Below are 26,464 nucleotides of genomic sequence, written 5' to 3'. Positions count from 1 at the left end.
ACAGAAGACGCCTCTTTCAGAAGACCATGTCAGAGTCTAATTAACTCCAAACTGCCCCAGTCTCTGGCTAGTGGCTGTTTTATATATCAGATTGGGCAAACCTTTACTCTAGCTCCTTTGTAAGATTATTCATGGCCATTGCCCTCCACCACAGGTAAAAACATTTAAGTCATATGTTGGAAGCAGATATGTGAAGACTTCATTCATGGCTGACCTCCCATTCATGGGAAGAATTCTGTCTTCCCAAATATAGGTGTGCAAAGATCAGCATATTAATGATTTAATAAAACAACGAATTGCCGATGCTGGAGCACTGAAGCCCAAAAAACAGAAACAGAAATTGCTGGAGAAACTCAGCAGGTCTAAGCATCTGTGGAGAGTAAAAAGAGTTAACATTTCAAGTCCAGCAACCCCACAGTTTTTCACATATTGCTGTCTGACATGCTGAATTTCTGCAACAATTTTGTTTTAGATGTTTAATATTTTACCTTGGATATGTCAAGTGTCTTATCGACAGTCCTGGTTTTGCATGATTTTGGATTTGATGATAAAACATTTGATGATAAAACAGCCTCCATTCCTTCATTCTCAATTCTTTCCCCATTCCTTCAGAATCAAGAGATTAAATCAATTATTATTGTTACGAAATGGGAATATTTATGCACTTTGATGTTTTAGAATAAATGAGGAAATTAAGTGGTGATAAAATGTTTTGAATGAGCAGAAATTATATACTTTGGAAAGGCGAAAGGCATGTATGTGACACATCCAAATGAGTGATGCATCTTAATCACCTCCAAAAGTTCCCAACATCACAGATATCAGTCAGATGCCAAATTCTTTCACTCCAGGTTTATCAAGAAATATCAACATTTTGATACTTAGAAGTAGCTAAAGGCACTGTAATGCAAATGCCTCAGGGCCTGAACAGAATTCTGTTAACTGTGCCAAAGAGTGGCACCTTAGAACATCTGTGCCTGTCTCCAATCTGTTTCAGTAAAGTTACAGCACTGTCACCTGCCCACAAAGAGCAGTGCAAATCCAAACTGGCCAACTGCGGTCTATTCAGTCTACTCACAATCATCTATAATGTGATGAAAGGGGTTGTTATCCCTGCCAAGAAGTAGAAATTGTTATACAATAATCTACCAGTAATGGTCAGTTTGGTCTCCATCAGGACAACTTAACTCGTGGCCTCATTGCTGCTTTGGTCCAGTCATGGGTAAAAGAGCTGAATACAAAAGGCAAGTTGAAAGCAACTGTCTTTGACATTGTGGCTGCATTTGACCACGTGGGGCTTCAAGAAACACTTCCAAAACTGATGTCAATAGGAATCAGGGAGGGGGGTAAAGTTTTCAATTGTTGGAGTCAAACCTAACACAAAGGAAGATGGTTGTCATTGTTGAAGTTCAACCACCTTAGCCTCAGGATATCTCAGCAGGAGTTTGACAGAGTAGTTATTTTCTGACCAACCAGTTTAGAGATGTTATGACACATCTCCGGAGCAGGTGAGGCTTGAACCTGAATCTAAAACAAAAGTTGCTGGAAAAGCTCAGCAGGTCTTGCAGCATCTGTGAGGAAAAAAATCAGAGTTAACATTTTGGATCCAGTGACCCTACCTCAGAATGGAGGAAGTCCTGAGGAAGAGTCACCAGACCTGAAACATTAGCTCTGATTTTTTTTCTTCACAGATGCTGCAGACCTGCTGAGATATTCCAGCAACTTCTGTTTTTGTTCTTGATTTATTGCATCCACAATTCTTTCTGTTTTTATTGAAGCTAGATCTCTTCACTCAGAGGCTGGGACATTACCACTGCTCCATAAGAGCCCTAAGATTTTAAGATTCATGTTCAAAGCCCAACCAGCCTTTAGCTGCTTCATTCATGATCTTCCTTTCATTAGAAGATCAGAAATAGGTGTGTTTGCTGATGATTGTGCAATATTCAGAACCATTCATGACTTCTTATAGACTGAAGCAGTCCATGTCCAAATTCAGCAAGACATGGATAACATACAGAATTAGGATGTTAAAAACCAGAGGTTAAATGTTGATCCAAAGTGTTCAGGCATGTGCTTTTCTGGTCAGAGTTTTATTCTAAATTGCGTACCATCAAGTTCAGTGAGTATTTGTTCCGCATATATAATCAGTCAAATTCTTACCCAATTGCCTTCAATAAATATTGAACCATTAACTATTTCCTAGTTCCATTTGACCTCAGGTATCCCTTCCAGATCCTACAAAATAATGACTTGGGCTGATTAGTGGCAAGTTGCATTCCTGTCTCTAAAGTGCCAGGCAATGAATATCTCCAGAAATGAGACAATGTTATAATTTTCCCTTGACAGTTCATGTCATTACCATCACTGCATTCCACACTTCCGGCGTCCAAGGAGTAATCATTGACTCGAAATTGAACTGGGCCAGCGCTAGAAATATTATGGTTACAAAAATAAGAAAGGACAAGAATTCCGCAGTAAGTAACTTACATCTTGGCTCTCCCATGTCTGACCACCCTCTACAAGACCTCAAGGCAGGAGTGTGCTGGAATATTCTCCACTTATCTTGATGGGTACAATTCCAACCATACTCAAGAAGCTCAACACCAACCCCCGACAAAATAATCCACTTTGATTAGCACCCTATCAGTCAACTTTGGTGCATACCATCTGTATGAGGCTCTGTCAGAACTCTTAAAAACTGCTTTAAAAGCACTTTCTGAAGCTGCTATCTTAGCATCTAGAAGGACAAGAGCAGTAGAAGCCTGAGAACACAGCCACCTACCTGCAAGTTCCTCTCTAACTTACACACGATCCTGGTTCAGAACTTCATGGCAGTTGTTTCACTGTTATTCAATGAAAATCTTTGAATTCCTTTCCTAACAGCACTTTTTAATGCATTTACCCACCATCAATAGCTGGCATTCAATAAGTCAGCTCATTATCATCTTCTTCAGAACAATTAGGGATGAGTAATAAATAGTGGTCTGGCTAGTGTAAAAATATTCTAATGCTATCTAAATGTGAGGTATATAGATGCTATTTACTCCACGATCTCTGGTGGATTTATTCACTGCCAAAGTAATGTACAGAATTGCAGAGTCTGTTGCTAGTTTTAACATTTGGGGGCTTGGATCATTTACAATTTGATCTCTTAAAGAGTCAACACTCCAAAGATCATAACACAAGATCGGCAATACCAGTGTGCAGTGAATAATTTCTTCAAAAAGCAACTCTCAAATTGCAGTGAATTGTCAGCCAAGCAATTGTCAAGCATAAACAAGCAAAGGCAAATCTAACTAAAGGCGGATGCTATTAAATGTCCTTCTATTGCAAGATATGGTAAATTATGTGTGCATTCGAAAGTAAGCAGGTGTATTCCGTATCGTTCCTAGGAATGATTTACTTGAACTTGCCACTTCATGATGTTCTGCTTGAAGGTGAGCCAGTAGATATTTGCAAAATAGAACAGGAGAAGTTTAAAAAAAAACTCCTTACAGTGTATTTATTCAGTTTGAACAAACATGGATGTACATATTTCCAGTTTCTTGCATTGCATTTCTTTCAGACCCAATTATAAGCATTTTTCCCCAATGAAATTCCCTCTAGATGATCAGCTTCTTTGACATGCATTTTTGTAATGAAATGAAAGCCTGTCATTTGGTTAGAACAGAGACACTCCTTCTTCCCAATTAAGCTTTGATCCACTGCACAATTATGTCACCAAACATTTAAGATGAATAAGCTGTGACCCTGCTTACTTAAAGCCAATTATATCTTGTGGGCTTTAAAGTAACATTATTCTACATAATTAAAATAATAAATCATGTAGCATATTGTGGGGACTTCCTTTTTTTAATCAAAGGCAATATATTGTCTTGTACACCTTGAGCAAAACACACGACTTCAGAAATACTTAATATAAAAACTATAATTGTGTAAGCTTTCTGACTGTGAGGATTGACACAATCTAATTACATTCAACTTTATAGATTGTGGACTACTTGCAGTGTAGTGCAGATTTCTAGTTGATATGCAATTTTATGAATTATAATTCACTTGTATGCCAATTGAGTGAAGGAGATGAGTTAATCAAATTGCTCAAACAATTCTTTAAAAAGTTGACTTCTTTTTACCTTCTTTCACATAACTTCCTGATAAAAATGTAATTTATAACTTAATTAACATCTTCAAAACCATAAAAGAACCTCCAAAAAATGCTAACTTTCGCATAAAATTCTCCATCACCTGTCAAAAACTTATCCATTACATTTCACTCTTTGAGCCCTATCCTCTTTGAAGATCTTGAGGCTTTCATTTGATAAACAATCCCAATTTGCCTTGACATAATCAAACTCTTTCTAGCTGCCGTGACCGCAGTAGCGTTCATCCTTGGCCTGCTTCTTCCAAGGTCAAGAGACTGATTTCCAGAATGTTTGAAATTAGCAGTCATAAAGTTAGCGAACAGAATATTGGAAATCTTATTGCCTTAAAGCCACAGTAGAAGTACCATCAAAATGCTGTGTGATACTAGCCTTCTCTTTAATACTTCCAGACTAGGACTTCCCAAAGTGGGACTGAGATTTCAAGTGAGGTCATGACCTAATTTTTTGTTCTTATGAACCCTGAAACAATAGTGGCTGATGTCTGTTTCTACGCTGTCGGGTGGTCTTCTCTGCACATCCCCGCTATTGTTCATCAATGTGACAATTGTAAATTCTGCCAATTGGTGTCAATTATACATTACGCCTGCATATTTGCAGCTATTGTATCTGGGAAACCTCTCTGTGTGTCAGTTTCTCTTTGTCTGAAGAATTAGCTGATTATCAAGTATGTGTTTTCTATCAACAATTTGAACCCTGTGTTACTTTCCATTCATGGACAATTAGGTTTAAAAAATAGGTTGTAGAAATTATAGACTATTTCTGGTCCGGAAGGAGGCCATTCATTCCATTATGCCCCTGCAGGTAAGCTAGGGGCTAGTCAACAAAATCTCTTCCATTTGCTCTGCGGTTCTGCAGTTCATGCTTCTTCAAGTAAATTGCCAAAGTCATGACAGATCTGAGGAAGTGTCACCACAGCCGAAAAGTTAACTCTGATTTTTTTCTTCAGAGATGCTGCCAGACCTGCTGAGCTTTTCCAGCAACTTCTGTTTTTTGTTCATGACAGTGTCGACTTCTGTTCTTTCTGACAGTGGGGTCTGGGTCTGTATCATCCCCTAATTGAAGAAAATATTACCATATCACCCCTTGAATTCTCTTACTAGTTATCTTAAATCTATATTGCATTGTTTTGAGCCCTTTGATAAAGTAAATAAGTTGCTTCTAGTTACTCTGTCTGTTCATAGAATTTGAAGAATGCAAAAAAGAGGCCATTCATCCCAATGAGTCTGCACTGACCCTCTGATGAACATCCCACCCACCCATACCCTCCACCCAACTATCCCCATCCCTTGTAACCCCACATTTCCCTTGGTCAATCCATCTGATTTGCCCATCTTTGGACGGTGTATAGAAACTCCCTTCTTAATTCTAAACCACTTGATTAAGTCACTCCTTGTTCCAACTAGTGTTGCAGATAATTCCAGAAAAATCTCTCTGCTCTTTTGATCTGGCACTATCTAATTAAAAGATGTATGCTACATTACCATCTTAGCTTATTCTGTCATTTTTGAAGATCTGTGGATCAAGGCTACTTCTGAGAATATTCTACTGACTACAGAGAACAAGTCATGACATATTAGGAGCATTTTAGCATTGTCTGGAAACACACCTATTCAGAGCCACCACAGTCAATGTTCTCATTGGAAGCTGCCTTGCAACCTAATTTGTATTGGCTTCCAACTGCAGAATAAACATGGGAGGTTCAGTGGAAAAAGCATGAGAAGGAATATCGTTGGAGAGGGGGAATTGCAAATAAGTGTATTCCAGTAAATCTGACATTGTAGCTGAATAATTAAAGTAAGAATCTCTAGTGCATGAAATGGTTTTGTCATGATCACCTGAGACCATTAAATTAATTGTATACTGTCAATGTCAGAATTACAGGAAAAAAGTCTTATTCAGTCACCTTGAAGTATGAGTATTGGCCATAAGCCTTTCCTCTGTTTTGTTTTATTTATACATTATTTTGAATTGTCAGCTTCTTTGGAGCCACGCATTAACTTTTTCAAATTTAGTGGTTTAAAACCTTGGGGATTTTGCCAGTTTACTGTCAATGAATTTTGAGCTGTAAAGGGTTTAGGACTGCAGATTCACTTTCAGTCATGTTCTGATTGCTCACTCATCCAATTTCATCATAGGCTTTTAGAACTGACATGTTATCACAACAAATTTGGACAGGTATAAACTTAACTGCAGAGGTGAGCTAATCCATGCATTACCTGGATCTTAGGAGCTAGGTCTCTAATGTGATATCCTAGCTGTGATGGTGGTGAATTCAAAGTTCCTTTCATCATCTACATTGCACTGAATCATGATGTTTCAGCCAAGTTTGATGCCATCCCAGATTTTGTAAGCCACAAAATGAGCAAAATTGGAAATGACCTGAAAATCAATTTGGATATTTTGCTTGGTTGATTATCCCATGCCTGCTCCTTCTAATGCAGATAGCACACAAACTTAGTGTTCCTTATTTTAAAGTGATCTCAGTTACCAGTCATTGTTAATGGCCCAAAATTCTAAGGAACTACTGCAAATTAGTCTGCAGTATTTAATACATACTTCTCCATGTGAAAGAGAGTGCGTCCACGGTTTTTTCAATGCTGGGTCCTAAAGAAAGAAGTTGTCTCGTGTCTGCACCATCCCACTCAGCAGGACCATGCCCCTAAAGCAGGCTGCCAGTTTCTGTTCATTGTGCATGTTAAAATGGGACTAGAGCTGACTAGCGGTGTGCCATAGGGACAAGGTCAGTGGGTAATGAGGCGAGTTTGTTAAGATATAACAAGAAAGTTCCCTAATGCTTAAGAGGCAAATCCCAAAAGAAACTCTCACTTAGCCAGAAAAAAGCAGGATTCAACCCAATGTAAGAGATAACAAAGTGTGGAGCTGATGAAGGGTCTAGGTCCAAAACGTCAGCTTTTGTGCTCCTGAGATGCTTGGCCTGCGGTGTTCATCCAGCTTCACACTTTGTTATCTCGGATTCTCCAGCATCTGCAGTTCCCATTATCACTTCAACCCAGTGTAATGTCGGCTATCTTGGTTACACTGTAAAAACTGTGTGAGATGGGCCAGTACTAAGTTATCAAGGGCTGTCAAGGCTTCAAGTTTTATATTGCATTTATCAGTGACAGCTTTCATGTCTTGAGTATCTTGAACAAATATACAATTCAAACTAAGTCACTGACACCAATGAGGATTGGGCTACTTGTCTTACTTTCCTGGAAAAAAAAGGCACAATAAATAGTGCTTTGCAATTATTTATACCTTTTTTTTCAAAATATAGCTTTCATAGCTGTTCAATGATTAATTCACCAAAGCAGTATCAAAATTGTTTGTGCAATTCTACTGATGAACATAGCCCATGTGTTGCTATGGCAATAGTATGGCTAAAAAGCTGTAGACTATTCTTAGCCTTGATATTTGGATACTGTTAAAATGCCTGAAGGTTAATTCAGTGAACATCATGATATTCTGTAAGAATCCTCTTCCACCTTGTAATTATTTGTTGTCTCCCAATAGAAGAACCAATGTCGCTGCTCAATATCAAGAGCACATAAACTCCTTCAAACTTGAATTTAAGTTACAAATGATCAGTAATACAGAATTTTTAGAAGATCAAGACCTGGATTTTATGCTTCCCCATGGGGCAGGCTGTCTGACAAGCCAGGGGGTAGGGGGTCTGTATAATGTGACAACGTACCCAGGGCTCTATTCATGTGGCTTACAGACCTTCGGTTGTCCCTGTTGCAATTTTACCAGTGGCAGAGGAGGTATCAGAGAACCCACTTGTGGGCTATTTGATGCCCTCAAGTTTATAATTAATGCAAGGGGTCCTCTCTTCTCATGTCAATTTGTGCAGTCAAATTAACGCTTCCATTGCATGTGAACAGTCCTCAGTCAATGTGACGGGCATCTTTCTACTTGTGAGTTTGCTATGTCAATCTCAGACCTGCGCCACACATCATCTGCCTGCTGCTGCTGTTCCTCTTTGTGCACGGAGATGAAGTCCCTGATTGCTGAGGCCACAGGGTCCTCTCCTGCCTGGGGCTGAGCTGGTACCTGGTCACTGTCAGCCTTTATGTGCTTCTTCCGCAGCCAATCGAACAGCCGTCGCCGTGAGGTTCTCACCAGGTTTTTGGACTCGTGCTTTCTAGGGTTAACATTCTCATTGAATCGTCAACATCTGAGCCAGTGCGGGTTGCAGGAGAAAACTTTGCTGATGCTTTCGTTTCCTGAGGTCAAGGACATTGCTTCTGCCGGAGCAGGCCATTTCATGGCTTAGGTTGTGGGCATCCCACTCATCCTTGCATGACAGGGAGAGAAGGTGCCAAAGCCAATGGTTAGGACTGGTACAAAGTGAGAGAGCCTGACAGTGGGGTTGCTGTAGAGTCAGTAAGCAGTGTACAGACCACGCAAGGTTAGTAATGTGGGGGGAATGCTTAGGGTGGAGAGATGGGGACCGGGATGGGAGGAATGAGATCAAATTAAGGATGCTATTGTAGAAACAGTGACAAATACAAACCGAGGTACATGGGGATACAGTGGCAGAGAGTGAGTGAGAATGACACTGCAGAGAGAAGAGTGCAGCACTTACCTTGGTTCAGCAAAGAAGATCATCCACCCTTTGCCACAAAACAGTATCCATAGCCACTGACCCAGATAGCATCATTGGTTGTCAGAGTCTGGTGCCCTCTTCTGTACCATCTCTTCGATCAGGACCTCTAGGTTCTTGTGGGACGATTGTGGAGCTGTCTTCCTCTTCATTGGCACCTAATGAATGGATGCCTGTCACTTCAAAATGTCTGTGGTAGGAGTTAAATATAATTGCATAGAAAGAGGTTACAACGGGAGTAAATTACAAGCTGATGCTGTGAGAAGCATCGTAGGAGCACAAAAGCTAACGTTTCGGGCCTAGAACCTGCATCAGGGAGGGGGGTGGGGAGAGAGTTCTGAAATAAATAGGGAGAGAGGGGGAGGCAGACTGAAGATGGATAGAGGAGAAGATAGGTGGAGAGGAGACTACAGGTGGGGAGGGATAGGTCAGTCCGGGGAGGACGGACAGGTCAAGAAGGTGGGATGAGGTTCATCTTGGGGCCTGGGATGGGGGTGAAGAAGGAGGTGTGGGGTCAAGTGTAGCACTTCGTGCGGTTGCAAGGGAAGGTGCCGGGTCTGGTGGGGTTGGAGGGGAGTGTGGAGTGGACAAGGGATTCCTGGAGAAAGTGATCTCTCCAGAAGGCAGACAAGCATGGGGATGGAAATATGTCTTTGGTGGTGGTGTCGGATTGTAGATGGCGGAAGTGTCGCAGGATGATGCATTGTATCCGGAGGTTGGTGGGGTGGTATGTGAGGACTAGGCGATTCTCTTTGGGTGGTTATTGCAGGGGCGGGGTGTGAGGGATGTGTTGCGGGAAATGCGGGAGACATGGTCGAGGGCGTTCTCAACAACTGCAGGGGGGAAGTTGCGGTCCCTAAAGAACGCAGACATCTAGGAAGTGCAGGAGTGGAATGCCTTATCCTGGGAGCAGATGTGGCGGAGTCAAAGGAATTGGGAATAGGGGATGGAATTTGCGCATTTCCCGCAACACATCCCTCACACCCCGCCACCACAATATCCGCCCAAAGAGAATCCCCCTAGTCCTCACATACCTCCTCACCAACCTCCGGATACAACGCATCATCCTCCGACACTTTCGTCATCTACAATCCGACACCACCACCCAAGTCATTTTTCCATCCCCACCCTTGTCTGCCTTCCTGAGAGACCACTGTCTCCAGGACTCCCTTGTCCACTCCACATTCCCCTCCAACCCCACCACACCTGGCACCTTCCCCTGCAACTGTAGGAAGTACTACACTTGCCCCCACACCTCCTCCCACACCCGCATCCCAGGCCCCAAGATGAACCTCACCCCGCCTCCTCGACCTGTCCGTCCTCTCCGGACTGACCTATCCCCTCCCTACCTCCCACATATACTCTCCTCTCCACCTATCTTCTCCTCTATCCATCTTTGGTCCGCCTCCCCCTCTCTCCCTATTTATTTCAGAACCCTCCCCCCATCCCCTTCTCTGATGAAGGGTCTCGGACCAAAACATCAGCTTTGGTGCTCCTAAGATGCTACTTGGCCTGCTGTGTTCATCCAGCTTCATACTTTGTTATCATGGATTCTCCAGCATCTGCAGTTCCCATTATCTCTGATACTGTGAGGCTTGTTTTCACAGACATGAACCTTGAACAGCCTTGGGGTCGGTAGAAATGACTGGAGAGAATCCTTGTACCCCCGAGGCCTTTATCAGCCCTGGGAGCAGTAAAGAGATTTGTGCAGCGAGGATAGGAAAAAATCTAGAATGGAAGATTTCAGTCTATGATACAAGAGGAAATGTAAGCGCAATATATGTATAGCGGTCACCACACTGTCAGATAGATGTGGATGCTTTGGAAAGGGTGTAGACAAGGTTTACCAGGATGTTGCCTGGTATGTGGGATTTTAGTTATGAAGAAAGATTGGACAGATTGGGTTTGTTTTCACTGGAACACAGAAGGTTGAGGGGCGACCTGACAGAAGGCTTTAAGATTGCCAATAGCATGGATAGAGTGGAAAGTAGGAGACTTTTTCCCTGGTTGGAGGGGTCAATTACCAAGGGACACCAGCTCAAGGTGCAAGGGGGAAGTTTAAACGAGATGTACAAGGCACATTTTCATGCAAAATGTGGTATACCTGGAGCATGCTACCAGAGGAGGTGATAGAAACAGATGTATTAACAACATTCAAGAAGCACCCTGATGAACACATGAATAGGAGGGGAATAGAGGGATACAGATCCTGCAGGGGAAGACAATTTTAATATGGAAGGGAAAAATGTGTCAGTGCAGGCTTGGAGGGCCTAAGGACCTGTTCCAGTGCTGTATTGTTCTTAGTATGTCATCACAGGGATATAACAGTTGATTGTTTTCCAGAACAGAGATTAGATGAGATTGAACAGAAGGTAGAGAGTGTGGGAGACAGCCGGACAGAGTGTCAAATACAGTTTTGTTTAGCCAGCCTAAGACTGGGTAACGTCAAAGTAGGGCCAGTAGGGGAGTGCTGTTTTTCCTTTTTATAAATAACATGGATTTGATGCAAGACAGGAGGAATTTGATGTAAAGTGCACATTAGAAGGCATACTAAGGGTAGGCATTATAATTTGAAAGGCATTATTTTCATGGGCATACATTTTCACATATCCTACGTAACAAGGCAAGTTAAGAAGACAGTTTAGTAAGTACGTGGAATGCTTCGCTTTATAATGCCATTGAATGCTAATCAAGGAAATTAAGGAAGGGTTAAACCCCAAGTAAAGCACTGCTTAGACCTCAATTGAAGTGGAAAGATGGGTCAGATTGTCAAGGGAAATTGGAATAGGCCCTCAGTTGGTACTTTGAGAGCATTCAAGATGTTGTTTTTAGTTCAGAGAAGGTAAGGGCAGATTAAACATCCCAGATGTCCAAGTTATTCAAGGACCGCAACTTTCCCCCCACAGTGATCGAGAACGCCCTTGACTGCGTCTCCCGCATTTCCCGCAACACATCCCTCACACCCCGTCCCCGCCACAACCGCCCAAACAGGATCCCCCTCGTTCTCACACACCACACCACCAACCTCCGGATACAACGCATCATTCTCCGACACTTCTGCCATCTACAATCCGGCCCCACCACCCAAGACATTTTTCCATTCCCGCCCTTGTCTGCTTTCCGGAGAGACCACTCTTTCCGTGACTCCCTTGTTCGCTCCACACTGCTCTCCAACCCCACCACACCCGGCACCTTCCCCTGCCACACTTGCCCCCACACCTCCTCCCTCACCCCTATCCCAGGCCCCAAGATGACTTTCCATATTAAGCAGAGGTTCACCTGCACATCTGCCAATGTGGTATACTGCATCCATTGTACCCGGTGTGGCTTCCTCTACATTGGGGAAACCAAGCGGAGGCTTGGGGACCGCTTTACAGAACACCTCCGCTCGGTTCGCAATAAACAACTGCACCTCCCAGTCGGAAACCATTTCCAGTCCCCCTCCCATTCTTTAGATGACATGTCCATCATGGGCCTCCTGCAGTGCCACAATGATGCCACCCGAAGGTTGCATGAACAGCAACTCATATTCCGCTTGGGAACCCTGCAGCCCAATGGTATCAATGTGGACTTCACCAGCTTCAAAATCTCCCGTTCCCCCACCGCATCCCAAAACCTGCCCAGTTCGTCCCCTCCCCCCACTGCACCACACAACCAGCCCAGCTCTTCCCCTCCACCCACTGCATCCCAAAATCAGCCCAACCTGTCTCTGCCTCCCTAACCTGTTCTTCCTCTCACCCATCCCTTCCTCCCACCCCAAGCCGCACCTCCATCTCCTACCTACGAACCTCATCCCACCTCCTTGACCTGTCCGTCTTCCCTGGACTGACCTATCCCCTCCCTACCTCCCCACCTATCCTCTCCTCTCCACCTATCTTCTTTTCTCTCCATCTTTGGTCCGCCTCCCCCTCTCTCCCTATTTATTCCAGAACCCTCACCCCATCCCCCTCTCTGATGAAGAGTCTAGGCCTGAAACGTCAGCTTTTGTGCTCCTGAGATGCTGCTGGGCCTGCTGTGTTCATCCAGCCTCACATTTTATAGTCTTGGATTTTCCAATATCTGCAGTTCCCATTATCGCTCATAGAAAATTACAGATGGTTTAATAGAATATGTCAGGAGGATTTGTTTCCCATTTCAAAAAGATAGACAAACAATATTTACAGTTTTAAAATAATTTACTAAAGGGGAAAAGAGATTGCATTTTTCACACAGTGGCTTGCCCAGGCCTGGGATCTTTGATAATTGCAAAATGTTCAATGTATGTGAGTCGAAGACACTGTGTCCATATGCAGCAACTCAGCATCGAGGTTTAGTCTAGTAAGTGGCTTCTAAACATTTGCACCACGCAAGTGTAAGGCAATGACCATTTCCACTAAGACTGAAGCTAAGCATCGCTCCTTCATACTGAATGCATCACCATCACAGAACTGCTAACCACTATTCTCATGGGGGATGCCATTGAGTAGAAAGCTAATTAACTCAATCAAGTACACACTATGTCTACAAAGATAAACCTGTGAATTTTGTGGTGAGTAACTCCCCTCTGAAACTCTAAAGCCTTTCCATAATCTACAAGGCACAAGAGAGGAGTGTGATGAATTACTATTCTATTGCCAGGAAGGTTGATGGATCAAGAAGTTCAATACCAGCCGTGATAAAGTCACCTCCTTGATCAGCAACCCATCCACCAACAGAACCAGTCACTCCCTCATTACCCGTGTACAGCCGCGGCCGGCCGTATCATAAATAAGAAGCATTGCAGCAAGGCTTCTTCAACAGCACCTCACTGACCCATGACCTCTACAGTCCAGAAGGACAAGAGTAGCAGATGCTTTGGAATTGTGATCATCTGCAAGTTCACCTCTAAGATACTCACCATCCTGACTTGGAAATATATCTCTGTTCCTGGACTAGAAGCCGACACCTTCCTCCTACTAACACTTTGGTTGTTCCTGAAAAGTATAGCATGGAGGAGATCAAAAAGGTGACTTATCGATACATTCTCAAAAATGGTTAAGGAGAGAGCAATGAATGCTCGTCTAGCCCACATCCCAGAAGGAATTTTCTTTTTTTAAAAAGGCAAGCTGACGCTTTGAGGTGTGTAAATTGCACAGCCTATCGAGAGAGCATTGGAACAAACAAGGCTGGGGCTAATACCCAGGACATAAAAGCAGGCGTAGGCCGTTTAGAATGTGATGAACCAACCGGAGCATATTGGGGTGATGAAGTTTAGAGGTAATACGGTCATGAATCAGGGTTTCAGCAGCAGATGAGCTGAGAGCGGAAAGTTTGGTGACTTTATGAAGTCAGTGATTGGCTGTCTTACAGATGACAGAAAAACAATATCAGAAGCTCTTATCAGAATCAAATAAGATACAAACATTGTGAACAGGTTTTCTCAATTTCACACTGTTGCCAGGGAAATGGCAGGAGTCGGTAATTAGAAAAATGAACTCGTACGGGGATTGGAAGCAATGACTTCAGTCTATCCAGTATTTAACTGGACGATATTTCACTTCATATGGAATTAGATGTCAGGTATTCAGTGACAGTAGAGCAACACTATCAGCATCTATGTGAAAATCTGTGCATTTGGTTCAGCACGCAGATAAATGGGACAAGAATGAATATTTGAGGGGGTAAACAACGTCAACAATATGCAAACAGTAAGAGGAGTCATCACAAATGATTGTCTGGCTACGATTAGAGAGATTATACAATGGAATAGTGCAAGAGCAGCATCACCAGCGGGATAGCAGTCGAGAGGTATTGAAGGTAGATGGTGAGGTGAAGTGCAGCAGAAGTTTGCAGGCAGGTTGAGAAAGATGAGGAGGAAAGGTTTACCAGCTGCAGCACTCCTGAGGCAAAGATCGTGAGTCCAGCTGAAGTTGCACTGTGGAAGTCAATGATCTTTGTGAAGGAAAGTGTATGGGTCAGAGGTTCATTTTAGTATCATGAAAACTATATTTTTACTGGAGACTTTGACTTGTTTCTTGTGAGTGACAGTCCACATGAACATTTACAATCATTGTTGAACAAGTAAGATGCCTGAAAGAACAGGAAAAAATTGTGCCTCGGATGCTGATAGTTCATAACGAACTTTCTGACATTTATTCTCTTGTCTCAGCAATGACTGAGATCAAATTCACAAGCCAAATCATTCGTTGTACACAAAATGAACTTAATAATGAGAAGATCCTGGACGAGGATTCCCCAATTTATAACGGTTCCAGGCAGGATACCCAAACTGTTAAGTTACCATCCAGGGAGGGATAAATTAACTCACCAACAAATTCACCCACACCCTCGGCAAGTTGCAACAAGGTTAAATTAGAAAGACATACTTCCCTCGGTGGGGGTGGGGGGCTTATTGATGGTGTTTAACCTTTCTCTCAAACCCAAATGAGCTCATGTTCTAAAACGAGCCGGTTTCATCAGCTGTCTTGAATTAAGGAAAGGGCTGAGTTCCTCCATACCATACAATGATAAATAGGAACGCGGAACATGTACACATAGATTAGCTGTCATTAAATTCAAAAAGATTAAACTTTTCTTTTAGAATGGCCATACGAGTCAATCTCTGAACTGTTGCTCAACAAAGGTTAGCTAAATCTGGTTGCTTTTTACAGTAATACTTGCCAAATGCATTGGGGATAGTACTGGAACATTAAACAATTTCATAGTAATGGAGACCGTTGGAGATTCTGTAGTTCTGATTTCTGTTTCTTATTGGCAGGTTGGTGGCACTCTGAGTGAAATCAGGTCTTTACCTGCACCACATGGATAACTAGGGAAAGCTATTCAACAGTGACCATCACAGTACACTACCATTCAAACTCAGACTGGTATACACAATAGCAGTCAGTACCACTAGTGCACTCCAGTAGGAATTGAAACTAGCACATAAGCCTGGCTTGCTGTTGAGGGATCATCCGTCATTATCTTTGCAGTCAAAAGTGATCAAAGAATAGTGTATTTACAGTTGTTTGACAGTGTTGGGTATGATCTCTTTCTCTCTCTTACTTTTACTTGCTCTCTCATTCACTCTCTCTCATTCTGTCTTTTTGCCTTTCCCTCTTTATCTCCCTCTCTCTCTGGCTGTCTGTCTCACTCTGACTGACTGGCTCAAATATGCTCTTTTTTTTAAGGGACTGGACTGCTAATTGTGCATATGCATAGCAGCAGTATTCTTTAATTTCAAGAGAGACCAGTGAGGTAATCAGTATTCTGATCACAAACTACATTCTCAATTAAGACTTTTCTGACAGGAAAACCATTCATTATCTCCATCTGAAAGGTCAGGTAAGGTTAAAGAATTGTTCATTCAGGGTAATGAATTGTTAGATAAACTGATTACCATCTGAATTTTTACTTTTGAATTTTTAACTGCAACCAGGCAGACTCTCGCTCCTTTAAAAACAAACATGTCATAGAAATAATTAGTATAGTGAAGAAGGGAGATGAGAAGGGGAATAATAAATAAATTAGATAAAGAAAACTAAGACTTACCAATTTTTCTTGTTGCATATAATAGATACAAGGTACCTATCTGATTTTATACCCTGAGTTGAGTTTTTGTCCTTTTTTATTTTGTATTATTCAACGTCCTCAATTTGGGAACAAAAATCAGCAATTGTCCTATGTAATGTCTTTTTGTTCATTATTGAATGGTTCATGTTGGCTGTCCACTTGAAGGAAGGTGATTTGAGAATTAGCTTTTTGAAGAGACTTTTACCTCAGTCTCACACACCTGTCAGAGTTTGCTTCCCACATTGTGAAAAGAAATCTCCATTTAATTTTAAGGACCTTTATAATTAACCCAATTAGAGACCATAGGAGCCCAAATGAGTATATACAATATATTCATTTTCCGATCTCTGCCTCATGCCCAACCCATGATGCTGCAGTCTTATCCACAGTGCAATAAACATAGGCTTCAAATCCTCTCCAGAACAAGAACTGAATCCCAATCTGCAAGCATCAATCTGATCGAGATTAGCCATTCAGTCAATTGTGCTAACCCCAAGGCTTCATTAACTGTGCAAGAAACTATTCCTGTAAATTATAGGATTACTGCTTCTGTGATTAATTCCAGTCACAGGATGACCTAAAAGCAAAGTTCCAGATGTACACCACAAGCAAATGCACTTCAAACTAAATTCAAAGCCACTCGTGTTTTTCTTCATTGCACTTTAAAAACTGTATTTCAAAGAACATTTCTGAAAAATAGACATATTTTGTCAAAGCTTTTAATCTTGCACTCATGAGGGCAATTCGCAATAAAAATAACAGCAGAGACAATGGACTTGTGGCATTATTGCTGGACTATTAATCGAGAAACTCAGCCAATGTCTGGGGACAAAAGTTCAAATCCCACCATGACAGATGGGTTTGAATTCAATAAGATATCTGGAATTGAGAATCTACTTATGACTATAAAGCCATTGTCAATTTTTGGTAAAACCCATCAGACTCATTAATGCCCTTGAGCGAAGGAAATCTGCTAACCTTATCTGGCTTGGTCTACATGTGACTTGAGATCCACAGCGATGTGGTTGACTCTCAATTGCCCTCTGAAATAGCCTGGCAAGCCACTCAGTTGTATCAATTGCTATGAAGTCTTAACAAAGAAATGAAACTAGACAGACCACCTGGCATCGACATTGGCACCAGAAAAGACAATGGTAGAAACAGCTCCGTTGACCCTGCAAAGCCATCCTCCCTCACACCTGGGGATGGTGTTGTACTCATTCTCATAGAATCATACCTTACGGACAATATCCTAGACACCACCATCATGTGTCCCACTGGCAGGACAGACCCAGCAGATATCATGACACAGTGGTGTCATGGGAATCCGCAATATTGACTTTAGACCCTGAGAAGTCTCATGGCCTCAGGTTAAACAAGGGCAAGGAGATTTCCTACTGATTACCACGTACCATCCTCCCTTGAGAGATGAATCAGTACTCCCCCATGTTATACAACATTTGGAAGAAACACTGAGAGTGACAAAGTGCAAAATGTACTCTGGCTGTGGGATTTCAGTCCCCACCCACGACTGATCGAGTTGGTCTGATCTGAAAGGACATAGATGCTGGACAGTATCTGTTGCAGGTGGTGAGGGAAGCAACAAGATGAAAAAGAACCTATTTGACCTCATCCTTACTAATCTGCAGGTTGCACCTGTTCTTGATAGTGTCGGTAAGAGTGACCACCACACAGTTCTTGGGCACATTAAGTATCTCCTTCATATTGCGAATAACCTCCATCATGTTGTGTGACAGATTTCAAACAGATCTAGCAACTCAAGATAGGGTATCTATGAAACGCTGTGGACCATCAACAACACAATCTGTAACCTCATGGCTTGGCATATCAAACACTCAACCACTACTGTCAAGCCAGGGGATCAACCCTGGTTCAATAGGGAGTGCAGGAGGGCATGCCAGGAGCAGCACCAGATAGAACTGAAAATGAGGTGTCAGCCTAGTGAAACTACCATGCAAAACTACTTGCATGCCAAATGGCAGGCGGGCCGAATAATAGAGGTAAGTGATCCCACAATCATCAGATCAGTTCTAAGCTCTTCTGCCATTCCACATCCAGTCATGAATGGTGGTGAACAAAAAAAACTATGCATTGGAGGAGAAGTCTTCACAAATATTCCCATCCTCAATGATGGAAGGGCCTAACACATCAATGCAAAAGATGAAACTGAAGCATTGACAACAAACTTCAGCCAGAAATGTCAACTGATGATCCATCTTGGCTTCTTCCAGTGTTTGCTAACATTACATATGACAGCCCCTAGCCATTTCAATTCACTCCACATGACAACAAGACACAGTTGGAGGCATTGGATACTGCAAAGTCTGCAGGCCCTGGTAACATTCTGGCAATAGTACTTTAAGACTCTAGAACTTGCTTGCTCTGAGAAATGAAGTAGTGAATGAGTCCACTTATCTTGTTGGCTTGAAATGTACACAATGTGTGTACACGTTCTTCCTCCCTGCAAAGAAGAGGACCATTATGTATTAATATACTACACAGCAAGTCTACCATGCGATGAGCCCGAGTGACAATCCTAAATTGGTTGTCGGCATAATATTTCTGACAATTGGGATTATTTAGCAAATGTTTTCTGATTGCAGAATCACATCTGCTGTTGGACACTCTTGTGAGATTTGCAAGCATTAGCTGAAGGAATATGCTGTTTAGAAACATTTATCCGTCTTTATGTCTGTATATCTAGCATCGTAAGTACAGTGAAATTCAAATTCAACATTATTCAATTGTGTACCAGACAGAATGTTATTTTGGTTTGATGGAGGCACTCTGTTAAAAGCAGATCCTTTATTTGCATTATATGCCCATTTGAATTCTGAAGTAAGGTTTCATTGAGTTTGTCTCCATCATACAACATTTTCTTTTATTTCTGTTGGGTGCAGGTTCTTTCGCTGAATTTATTTTTCAATTACTTACCATCAGAATTGTAAACTTTTATTCTCCATTTGCTCCTGCCATCATCAAACTGCCTACCACTGTCTGACTAAGTGAACAAAAAAAATTATATCTTTAAAACCCTAATCAAATGTATATCTGCGTGGGTTAACAGAAAGGTTTTGAAACATTAATCCACCTGGATCTTGTATTGATTGTCTCTCCTATGAGAATGCAAATTTTTTTTTAACCTTTTCAAGTGATAAAATTAGAATGGACCAAAGTGATATCTTAAGATTCCTAAACCAATATAATCAGGACAGTAGGTCAGTGTTCATGCCATTGTGCATAGGCTAATAAACTGTGTGGGAGCAGCAATAGGCAGAACAGTTTGGGTGCATGGAAGTTGGATTTTTATTTTAATAAGTTGAAAATGTAGGAAAATAGTTTAAAACACAGGAAGAAGGATCCAAGGCATTCTACACGTTTCATCACCCAAAGAGTTTGAGTAAGCATTGGCAAAATTCTTCGAAATAAAAAGCAAAAGAACTATTGATGCTGTAAATCAGGAACAAAAACAAAGTTGCTGGAAAAGCTCAGCAGGTCTGACAGCATCTCTGGAGGAGAAAACTCAGTTAACGTTTTGGGTCCGGTGACCCTTCCTCAGAACTGATGGTGGCTGGGAAAACGTCAGTTTCTATGCAGAAAATAAGGAGGCGGGTAGGGTAAGGAGTAAACAATAGGATAGAGCCCAAAGAGAGAAAAAGACAGTTGGACAGACAAAGGAGTTGCTAACGATCAGGCTGGGAGGGTGAATAGTTGTTAATGGGGACTGTTAGTGACTAACAACAGGGGGTGTGTAGTCGCAGGCTATGTGGCAACAAGGCCTGACGTGTGGAGTGGAGCCTGGGACATGGGAGAGCTTAGGCCCTAAAATGATTGAACGCAATATTGAGTCCAGAGCACTGTAGGGTCCTTAAGCGGAAAATGAGGCGTTGTTCCTCCACATTGCATTGGGCTTCACTGGAACACTGTAGTAAGCTGGAGAGAGAGATGTTGGCTAGCGTGGTGCATTAAAGTGGCAAGCAATGGGTAGTTCAGGGTCTTTTTTTGCAAGCAGAATGTAGACATTCTTCAAATCCCTCTTGCTTTCAATAGACTGCCCAGAAGAACAACATCTAAAAGTAACTATAAAACTATTCATGGAGACAGAGATGCAAAATTACGACAGAGAGAATAAATGAGCAGATCTATGAACTATCAATGTGTTCAGACCATGCCTAAACACAGTTTGAATTCTGTTTCATTGTTGTTCTGTGTCGACACTAATTTTGCTGGAGGTTAAATTAATACTTGGATTATCATCCATACTCCAGCAATACGTTAATTATAATTTCAACATTCATAGAGACCTTTACATGAAACTCAAGACATATGATGTGTTTTTTGCTGAATTAAACACATTACTCCTGGTCAGATTGATGACATTTTCTCGCATTCCTTTCCAGGCAGGGATGATCGCCTTGTTATTGGCAATTTTGTTCCTTGTTATGATTCTCTACACTCGGCGGAGATGGTGCAAGCGGCGCCGTGTCCCACAGCCCCAGAAAAGTGCCAGTGCAGAGGCAGCAAACGAAATCCACTACATCCCATCGGTGCTGATGACTGGCCAGACTCGGGAGAGCCTGCGGAACACCCGACCACAGGGTCACAACTCCAGCGGCTCCATCAGCATCCGGGAGACGCCCATACTCGACGGATATGAGTACGACATTGACGACCTTCGCCAGCAGCTGCAGAGGGAGTGCATGAATGGCGGGGAGGATTTTGGCAGCCAGGTGACACGCACCTTGGATTCTCTTCAAGGTTGTGACGAGAAGACCTGCCTGGATCTCACCCCAGGTCTGTACCAGTGCGCTGTTTCACTGAGAATTGGATTTGTTGGGCGATTGGCCCTTGCTGATATAATTGGCTCGTCTGAAGTGCTTGGTGATACCATTGTCAGTGTACACATATTGCAGCTGTGATGAGTAAAGGTGACAATGCAAAACTCATGTGAGCGCCTTATCTCTAAAGATTGTCTGCACCACGTTATAGGTATCACTCAGAACTGTAACTTCCCATTCTTGAGTGCATGCCAAGAAAGATCCAAAGAATATTAAAAATGTACCTTTTGCTCAGACGGGTATTCTCTAAAGCTAATTTTACATTAGATTTGCAGATTTTGCATTATTTTTAGGAGGGTTACACAATGGGCTGACTCACATTTTATGAGTACATTTTAGGAGGTATTGGCAATTTAGAAAATATGTTACTCATTTCAAATGATGGAAGATAATATGATAGGGCCCATTTGTACCTTTATGGAGGCTGTTCCACCTTCTCCTCATCTTACTGTTCCCTCACTTCCTAATACTCTTCCCTCCTGGGCCAGGGAAGCAGGCATTTCCAATTTTTTCCCAATGCAGAATTGTTTGGCAACTTCAACATTGAAATGCATTGAATGCCTTTTAAAAGTCACCCAAGAACTCTCAGTCATTAAATGTATGATGCATTGTGTGCCTGCTTCTTTCATGGAAGCATTACTGGAACTGCATCAGAATTTCTCATGGATTAAGCATTAAATTGAGGGTTACTGTACAGAATATTCAATCACATTCAAAATAAAGAGACAACAATCTGTAGGAACTCAACAGGAATGGCAGCTTCTGTGAAAAAGAGAAACAGAATTAATGTTTACCCAATGTAGTTGAGTGCAATAAACTTTTTCTTCAGAACGTTTCTGCTGAAGGAGAGTCATATCAGACTCGAAACATTAACTCTCTCTCTTTCTCAGGAGATGCCCCCAGACCTTTGAGTTTCTCCAACATTTTTTCTGTTTTAATTTTAGATTTCTGGCATCCACAATATTGTTGTTTCTATTATCAATCCTCTCCATACCAGTCTCAACTATTGTTAACAAGTCATTACAGATCCCACTTGTTTGGGAAATTCACTTTTTGTCAAGGTTTAAATATCTAGGTGGATGATTAAATGGAATGACGCAGGTAGTTTTTATTTTCCCCCCTATTCTGGCATGCCTTCCATTCGTTGGTTTCTTTTTAAATGTCTTTACTTCATTTGGTCTTAGGCTTTTCTTATTTTCTGATGAGGCATCTTTCTGTTTCTTCTCCATTTTTGATCACTTCTTCAGATCTCAGCTCATCACTCAGCTAAGATCTTACCGCGTGGCAAGGGAGGCAGGAGGGCTGAATGCCTACTTCTCCTACTTCAGATGTTCTTAGGTTGCTGTGTTTTTTTTTCAGTTTTCATCCTCTGCTAGATGATGACAGTAGCATAATGGTCATGCTCCTGAGAAAATTATACAGAAGTTCAAATTAATGCTCTACAGGTCATCAGTTGAAACCTCACCACGACAGTTGCTGTTATTAATTAATAAATTTGCAACGTACAGTCTCAGTGATGATGACCATGATATCTATCGTCAATTGTTGTAACAAGAAATCTGGTTCCCTCTACTGTCCCTCTGCTGTCTACTATTCAAATTGGCAGGCAATAACTTGTGGGGTGCCACAGGGATTGGTGCTGGGACCCCAGCTATTCACCATGCATGTTAATAATTTGGATAAGGGAACAAAACATAACCCCTCCAAGTTTGAAGGTGATACCAAGTTGGGTGGGAGGGTGAACTGTGACGATGATGCAGAGATCCTTCAGCATGATCTGGGCGGGTTGGGTGAGTGGGCAATAGCAGATGCAGTATAATTTGGGTAAATGTGAGGTTACTCACTTTGGAAGCAGAAAACAAGAAGGCAGATTACGATCTGAATGGCTGTAATTTGGGAGAGGGGAGTTAACAGCTGGACCTGGGTGTCCTTGTGCACCAGTCGCTGAAGGTAACCATGCAGGTACAGCAGGCAATAAAGAAGGCAAATGGCATGTTGGCCTTCACTGTGAGAGGTTTTAAGTGCAAGAGCAGGAATGTGTTGCAGCAGTTGTACAGGGCCTTGGTGAGACCACACCTGGAATATTGTGTGCAGTTTCGATCTCCTTTTCTGAGGAAGGATGCTCTTGCTCTCGAGGGAGTGCAGCGAAGGTATACCAGGCTCATTCCAGGAATAGCAGGTCTGACGTATGAGGAGAGATTGGCTAGGTTAGGAATGTTTTCATTGGAGTTCAGACAAATGAGGGGGATCTCATGGAGGCTTATAAAATTCTAACAGGACTGGGCAGAGTAGATGCAGGAAGGATGTTCCCAATGGTGGGTGCATCCAGAATCAGGGGTCAAGATATGAGGATTTTGGGTAGACAATTTAGGACGGAGATGAGGAGACATTTCTTCATCAAAAGAGTGGTGAGCCTGTGGAATTCATTACCACAGGAAGTAGTTTATGTAAAAACATTGAATTGATTCAAGAGGCAGCTAGACATTGCACTCGGGGCGAATGGGGTCAAAGGTTATGAGGAGGAAGCAGGGTTAGGCTATTGAGTTGGATGATCAGCCATGATCATGATAAATGGTGGAACAGGCTCAAAGGGCTAAATGGCCTCCTCCTGCTCCTATCTTCTATGTTTCTAAGAAATCTGTCATCCTTCCTTTATTTGGATGACATGTGACTTCAGATCCACAGTAATTCCACTGACTGTTAACTACCCTCTGAAATTACTCAGTAAGCTGCTCAGTTCAGGGGAGTTGTAAATGGAAAAATAAAGCAGGTTTGCCAGTGACACCCACATCCCATTTGAAATAATTTTTAAACATTTACTCAGGTATATGCATTTTCATTACACGTGGTAAAAATTATGGTCTTAAGGAAAGAAATTTGTTCATGTTGTGTCTTTTGCTTACTTTATTGCTTGCAAGCCTAGGGGAAAGTATGATATTTCATGAGTGGAGGCAATGTTATTTCAACCGTTTCATTTTGAAAAGACTATATTGCCTCTGAATTACAAGATCGTGGGTGATGATTACCACTGACAAGCTTTGAACACATTATCTTGTTTGTTACTCTAGCTTAGCGCTGCTCTTTGTCTGCGGTGGCATTCCATAGTACGGGAACAGGCCCATTGGCCCACCCTGAACACAGTCCACACAGTACCTTTGATAGTGCAAGCACTGTCTTTCAAATGAGACATTTAAGCACAACCCTATCCACACTGTTAGAAAGAAATAAGAACCACTGCTTTTCTCTGTATTTGACTTGTATCACAACCACAAAATGTCGACTCCAGTTTACACAGAACGAGCACTTCAGTTTTAAAGCAAAATGCAGTTGAGAAGTCAAGAGACCTTTTCCATGTCTATTGGCTGGAAAGAATTGCACAAGATCCTGGAAACTAGTCTGAACTTTTGGACAAGAGATTATATGCATTGTGACGACAAGTGTGTGGTTTTTATTTGTGTTATTATATTCCTTTTAATGTTTGGATTTTAAACCAGTGACACATGGTTGTTGTCTCTTCTGTAAAAAGGGTTTAAAAACTACTAGGTCAGTCTTTCTAGAATCAAAGCTTAAATCAGTCTGTGGTTCCTGAAATGTAATATAAAAGTTTATTTGTAATGATAGGAGTGAGAAAACATTGAAAGAGAATAATCAAGGATTGATTTTAGTTTAGAACAACACACAAATTAGAGGGAGGTGTTGGCCTCGTGGTATTATCATTAGACTGCTAATCCAGGGTCCAGGTAATGACAAGGAGTTTGAATCTCAAGAAGGCAGACAGAGGAATTTGAATTTTAAAAAAATCTGGAATTGAGTCCACTAAATTGTTGCCGATTGTCAGGAAAACCCATGTGGTTCACTGTTGTCCTTTTAAGGAAGGGTATTGCCATCCTCATCTGGTCTGGCATACCAGGCCCACAGCAATGTGATTGATTCCTAACTGCCCTCAAGGCAATAAAGGATGGGCAATAAATGCCAGCGATTATCTAATGAATTTTTTATAAAAAGAAAGCCTTTGGACAGTTTGAAGAAGACTTGCTCAATCAAGATTTTCTTGGTTTGATTATATTTACATTTCATTTATGTTGTTTCATTTATGTTTAGCAATGATCCTCTGTTTTATTGTTAAAAGCAAATCTGCAACCTTGTGAATTTATGTCTCAATGAAAGAATGCCAGCCCTACCAAGTCTGGAATCTGACTTGTCCAGTAGTAACATCAGCTGGGCGAGCATTTGTGACATTCCATTGATAACTCTCTGAAATTCAACACACTTGTCCTATGGATTGATGGCTACTCTTACCCAAAAAAAAGCCAAAAAACTAGCTTGCAATAATCCAGTAGATTTCTAAACTTCACAATGAATATTGAAAAAATAAGTGCAAAAGGACTTCGTACCATTAAAATGAGATGCAAAATGGTGAAATCTGAACACAACTTTGTATCAATGATCAAGTCTTCAGAGACCATTTTTGAGGTCAGTGAGAGGTAGATGTTATGGTCATATGACAGAAACCAGGTTTCTGAAAAGGACCATTGAATTGGGCACATTGTTGAAGCACTAAGGGGTCGAGAGAAGGATCCAGATCAACAAAAGAACATCAGTAAGGTACAGCATTTGGGCTCACTCTCTAGCTTTTGTCTCTCAATGTACTTGAACCAAACCAGGATTTTAATCTTGCATTTTGGCAGTAACTTCAAATGGAGTGAAGTTAGTGAAACCTGCTCTGTCAAGCAATAAAACACCATGAATCCAGATTCACCAACCTCTAAACTCTGTTTCTTCAATAGGCCAATAACAAATCACAAGCTTGAAACGGTTGTCAGAATTCATCCTAAATGAAGTAAGTTGGGCAAAAACAATTTTGACACCTAAATGCACGTCACCTCTTTTGGAAATAAAACAGAAATTGTTGGGAAGTTCAGCAAGTCTGACAGCATCTGTGGAAAGAACCGTTTTTGGAATTTTTTGTGTGTGTGTGCGTGTGCGCGTGTGTAATTGAGTGTGTGACAGTGTGAATGAATACAGTTGTGAATGCAGTTTGTCTGCTGTGAAAGACATATTTATCCTTTCTAAAAACTCAGGAGAAAACCTGTCATTTGTCTTCTCTTGACAGTCCCTGAAATTATGGGTTAAAACACATTCTTTTGAGAAACATATCTGTCTTTGGGTGGTCAAGAGGTGGAAAAGAACCATCCTATGCTGCCTATCAAGCCTGCAAGAGTTTAGTTGGTTGTTAAGTGTTTTAGGACATATCAACATTATGAATTACAATATGTAAATACAAATTAGTCCTTTCTTTCTGTATA

General features: G+C 41.7%; 1 protein-coding gene across 1 annotated transcript in view; it reads left to right on the top strand.

The window, feature by feature from the left end:
* Positions 1-26,464, top strand: part of astn1 (astrotactin 1) — a 1,971,124-nt gene that overhangs the window by 636,470 nt on the left and 1,308,190 nt on the right. Inside the window, exon 3 of the mRNA XM_048538653.2 lies at positions 20,721-21,114. Coding sequence (XP_048394610.1) covers positions 20,721-21,114 — 394 coding nt within the window. The remainder of the gene's footprint in view (positions 1-20,720; positions 21,115-26,464) is intronic.

This window comes from Stegostoma tigrinum, chromosome 8 (assembly GCF_030684315.1).
Source record: "Stegostoma tigrinum isolate sSteTig4 chromosome 8, sSteTig4.hap1, whole genome shotgun sequence".
NCBI classification, from domain to species: Eukaryota; Metazoa; Chordata; class Chondrichthyes; order Orectolobiformes; family Stegostomatidae; genus Stegostoma; species Stegostoma tigrinum.
This window is presented reverse-complemented; position numbering and strand designations above follow the sequence as displayed.